A 5622-nucleotide genomic window follows, 5' to 3' on the forward strand; every position below is an offset into this window, starting at 1 on the left:
TTGTGGATAAAATGAATGGTAAACATTTCCATGTTGTTGTTCTGATATGTTGAGTTTATTCCAACTCATAGAGACCTATATAGGGTTTCCAAGGAGTTGGTAAATTTGGACTGCTGACCTTATGGTTCAAACTGATCTTGCAGTCTTGTGGTTTATTCATAGCACCACACTAAGAGTTCTCAAACATCATTAAGGCTTACTAAATCAAGTTCATTACCTATTAGTCAAATCTTTCTCATAGTCAACGTATATAGGGTTTTGTAGGCTGTAATTCTTTACAGAAACATCAGTGATCTGGGGAGAAATTTCTTTGGATGTTTGAAGATGGTGTGAGGGTTTTATCTTGAAGCTGATCTGGCTTTTGTCTTTCCACATAAGCAAATAAGCTTTGTAACTTTTAGCCTGACTTGACACTCATACGTTCCCTGGGTGATGTAGGTTCTTGATTACGAATTGAAAGATAGGTGGTTCAAATCCACTCACCAGTGCCTTGGAAAACAGGCTTAGTGATTTGTTTCCAAAAAACAGCCTTAAAAATGCTGTGTAGTTGCATCTCTTCTTACAAACTTGGGTTACCATGAGTCAGAATCAACCTGAGAGCAACTGGTTTCTTGGTACTCATAAAAACAAAGTATCATCTTCTTTATTAAACCAACTTCAATTTTAGTTTTTGTCTATACTAAGTGTACATATGTTCTACCTAAACACTAGACTGTTTTTGGCTCTGGAGGCAATTCATAGAGAATTAGCTGACCTACTATAAATCCTTTTTATAGGGGTTTATATGGTGGTTTTCTACTTTAGTATCTCATGGAGACTCTTAGTCATTTTGAATAATTTAATTAGTATCCCTAGATACTTTCGTGTTTGTGGATAGTGATTTTGAGTAAGGTAAAATAAGATAAAAGGAAGAGTCAAACATTGTATTTTATTTTAAATACAGATCGAAAAGTGTGGGTTCCCTTCTGATTTTGCCCTTTCACCTCGAGAAAGCATTCAGCTTTATGACACCATGGCTCAAGTCTGGAGGGATTGGCCCAGAGTCCAGGTAAATAAATAATAGTATAAATTAATTTTAATTAATTCTATTAAAGAGGATGATAAAATAAATTGAATTTCTAATCATTTGAAACTGATCTTTTAAAATTACCAGTGATCCTTTTCACAAAAAAGAGGAAACTTCTTAGACATTATTCTTAACACTATGTTTTATGTTAATGGTGTAGAACACTATTTAGTCTTGAATGTATTTCCTTCCATTTTTAGGAAGCTGTATTTTAGTGTGCTTTAATTCTTGGATTCCTTTGTTTCCTTTTATTGCCTTCTTCTCCTTCCTCTATGTACTACTTCTGTCAGTTTTCATCTCCTTCTTGTTTTTTTTTCTATATTTTACCCTTTGGAAAGTTTACCTGTCTTAATATGCATCAGGTGATAAAAAGAAGTTCAACAGTGTCTACACTTACAAAACTTGTAATGTTGTAAACAAATACATAATTAAGAAGCATCTTTAGATATTCTTGCATGGTTTGCTATAATTTTGTGATACTTGTTTTCAAGGAATTATGTCCTGAGAAATTCATTCATTTTAAGAACAAAATAGTCATTAAAAAGTTGGATACTAGAAAATATGAAGAGATCTTAAAGGAAGAATTAATAAACTGGATTGAAAATGGCAATTTAATGGAGGTAATTTATGCACAAGTTTTTAGAAAATTATTTTATATTGTTTTATTTTATTGCACTGTTCAGATAATATGATTTTCTGAATTTTTGTATTTTAATTTTAGAATTTTACATTGATCATAAAGCCTAGTGATTTTAAGGTAGAGGACAAAAAGTGAGCAAGAGAAAATAATATAATTGATCTTTTCCTTATCCGTAATACCTTCTGAAATATGTACGAGAAGCTACTTACTGGTTCCTCCTAGATGCTATAACAGATAAGAGTAGAGGGTTTACTATCCAGAAAGACAGTGTTAATGCCTTGGCAGTAGGGAGATTGTTTCAGAGCAAAAATAGCTCAAAAGTAGTTTTTATTCTTTTATTTATTTTTTTATTTTCTCAGGATATGAGTTTTAAAAGTCTCATTTGAAAATTTAGAAACTATTTGTGTAATAGAATTTAACCTGGAGCCATTATTAATTACGCATACTTATTTTAAATGGGTTGGTGGTCTTTATTTTTTTATTTTGCTCTATTATCACATATTGATGTTTCTAATTCTTTAGGAGTTACATTTGTCACTTTTCTCATGTAACTTTCCTTTTCTTGTTTTTTAACTTAGAAAACTTCTTCTCATCCAGCATCAAGATAATGTAGTTAACATAGTTTCTTCTAGATATTTTTTTTCATATAAAAACAAACAAAAAAAACATGAAACAACTTTCAGAGGTATCTCAAAGATTTTCTTAATGACATGGAGGAAACTTTGGTGTAGAACCAATGTATTTAACTAAGCAATCTTCCTCTTCCTAATTTATTCCTGTTCCCTTAAAAAGTCCCCTATAGAAAAATATAGGAACAATTAAAATTGAGGGTTGAACAACATGATGCAAATAATTATTATTAAGGAATTCTTAAGATTGCTGAACTGCCAGTATTTTGTTACTTGTATATTTACTACAATAAAAATTACATATTAATGTGGTTTATAATGTAATATATTCTTCACTTATGGACAAGGTTAGGTTCCAAAGACTGAATTATTATTCAGAAATTGGCTTTATATGAAAATGGAGGGTGACCACATCATTATATAACTGCCAAACCACTCAGAAGCATAGCCCAAGCAAGTTGACACATAATCTTCACTATCAGTCAGTGTTATTCTTGCCTCTTACCTCAGTGCTTTTGATTGATGGGTATATGTTATTAACACACAACATTTGTTGTTGTTGTTGTTAAGTGCCATCGAGTCGGGTCCGACCCATAGCGACCCTGTACAGGGTTTCCGAAGGTGTAAATCTTTACGGGAGTAGATAGCCTCATCTTTCTCCCGCAGAGCGACTAGTAGTTTCAAACCGCTGACCTTAAGGTTCGCAGCCCGATTCGTAACCTCTACGCTACCAGAATAAGATGGTAATTTTTTTTACTATTACAATTGTATAGTATCTTTTTTACTGTTATTATAAAAATGTCTATATTATGAAATGTCAGATAATGAGACCGTTGAATAATAAAGACTAGGTAAATGTATGAGGCTATGCTACTAGGGCTCCAGTTCATACACCTATGGGTTTATTTCAAACAAAACATATTTAAACATGTCTCTGTGATCAGTGGATGACTACAAACAAGTTGTCTGAGTACTCATTTGTCTTATTCTTGTTAGTGGCCATAAAAAAAAAAAAAAAAGTCCAATCAAAGCAGTGACTTCTGAGGGAATCTGCTGAGCCAGTTAAATTCAAGGCAGAGAGCATCTCTAAAGTTAGGACTCACTTTTGGGATTTCAAAAGAGTAATATTGAGACATTTTTTCCAGAGGACACAAATGGCCAAGAAAATTGTTCTGAGGGATATTTTTTTCATCATGACCATGTGCTTGTTCATTCTTAGAGGATAGCACAGGCTGTCCTGTGATAATTTCATTCAGAAAGCTACTCCATCCATCACATAACTGTTATCTTGCCCCTGCAGCTTTCTTTTGTTTCCAAACCTTAAAAAACATTTAAAAAAGAACACTATTTGTGTCACTTGGAACCTTTGTTGTTGTTAAGTGCCATTGTTTCTGACTGATAGCACCCCTATATAGGGTTTCCAAGGAGCAGCTGATGGGTTTGAACTGCTGACCTTGTGGTTCGTAGTCCAGTGCTGATCCACAGCACCACATCAGAAGTCTGGAGAACCTTGTTATTGTTAAGTGCTGTCGAGTCGATTCCAACCCATAGCGACCCTGTACAGAGTTTCCAAGGCTGTAAATCTTTACGGGAGCAGAAAGCCTCATCTTTCTCCCGTGGAACAGCTGGTAGTTTTGAACTGCCAACCTTAAGGGTCGCAGCCCGATTTGTAACCACTACGCTACCAGAGCTCCTTCTGGAGAACCTTAGATATAGAATAAATCGAAGAGTGGAGAATTCTTTAGGGAATGGTTAGAGAAATTGGAACACAACCTTCAGAAATGTATAGATCAAGGTGAAGGGTGTTCCAATAAATAATAGCTTCACATTTTTATATCTTTGTTTAATAAATGTTTCTATTACATTTTAGCAATAATTTTTTCCTTACTCTCATATATATTTTTTTCTTGTATGTTGATATGTCTATTTTCATAATAGACTTTCATAGAACTGTTTTTGAATACCAAAAACAGATAATCATGAAATATTTTTTTAATATACATGAACACCTTTTGTTGACTTTTTATAATAGTAGTCTTATACAATATTTGTCTTTTTGCGATTGACTAATTACACTCAGTATAATGTCTTCCAGGTTTATCCATGTAAAGAGGTGTTTTGCAGAGTCATCATTATTCTTAAATATTGTGGAGTATTCCATTGTGTGTATATAACAAAGTTTATCCATTTTTCCATTGATGAGCATTTATGTTGTCTCCATCTTTTTGATAATGTAAATAGCACTGCAATGAACATGGGTGTCACAGATCTTATTTCTCTAGAATACCAAGTAAAGGGATTGTTCGGTCATATAGTATTTCTGCCCCCCCCCCCCTTTTTATTTTGAGGAAACGCCATACCATTTGTCTACAGTATTTGCACCAATTTACAATTCCACCAACAGTGTAGGAGGGTTCTATATTCTCCACACCCTCACTAGCATTTGTTGTTTTCTACTTTTATGAACTTTGCTGTTAATGCTGGGGTGAGATTATATCTCACTATTGTTTTGATTTGCATCTGTTTGGTGACTAATGATCACAAGCATTTCCTCATGTTTTTTGGCTGCCTGAATGTCTTCTTTGGCGAAATGTCTGTTTATGGCCTTTGCCCATTTTTAAATTATTTGTCTTTTTCGAGTTGAAGTGTTGAAGTTTCCTACAAATGTTAGTGATTAGTCCCTTGTCTGATATGTCATTACCAATATTTTGCCAGTCTCTGGGTTCTCTTTTTGTTCTTTTAGTGAAATCTTTTGATGCATATAAATATCTAATTTTTAGGAGGTCCCAATCATTTAGTTTGTCTTTTGCTGTTTGTGTGCTTTCAGTTATGCTTGATAGTGGATAGATTTGTTACTGGGTACTCAATTCTGTTCCAATGATCTATGTGTCTTTTGTTGTATCAAGCTGATTTTCTAATAAGTTTATAGATCAGGAATTGAGACATATCCTAGTTTTGTTCTTCTATAGTAATGCTTTCCTTTACTGGGATCTCTTTCTTTTCCACATAGAGTTGGTGATTAGTTTTTCCATCTCTTTAAAGAATGATGTTGAAATCTGGATTGGGATAGCATTGTATTTGTATGTCTCTTTGGGTAATATTGACATTTTTCACAATGTTAAGTTTTCCTAACTGTGAGCCTGGTATATGTTTGTTTTTTTTTAAGTAGCATTTTGTAGTTTTCTTTTAAAGGTATTTTTTTTTCTCAGGTTAGATTTATTCCTAAATATTTTATCTCTTGGGAACCTACAATAAATGATATGGTTTTTCAGATTTCCTTTTCAGAG

General features: G+C 33.3%; 1 protein-coding gene across 1 annotated transcript in view; it reads left to right on the forward strand.

Annotated features, from left to right (window-relative positions):
• Positions 1 to 5622, forward strand: part of DDX60 (DEAD (Asp-Glu-Ala-Asp) box polypeptide 60) — a 204479-nt gene that overhangs the window by 144305 nt on the left and 54552 nt on the right. Inside the window, exons 20-21 of the mRNA XM_006864550.1 lie at positions 944 to 1048; positions 1558 to 1686. Coding sequence (XP_006864612.1) covers positions 944 to 1048; positions 1558 to 1686 — 234 coding nt within the window. The remainder of the gene's footprint in view (positions 1 to 943; positions 1049 to 1557; positions 1687 to 5622) is intronic.

Source organism: Chrysochloris asiatica, unplaced genomic scaffold (assembly GCF_000296735.1).
Source record: "Chrysochloris asiatica unplaced genomic scaffold, ChrAsi1.0 scaffold00066, whole genome shotgun sequence".
Taxonomy (NCBI): domain Eukaryota; kingdom Metazoa; phylum Chordata; class Mammalia; order Afrosoricida; family Chrysochloridae; genus Chrysochloris; species Chrysochloris asiatica.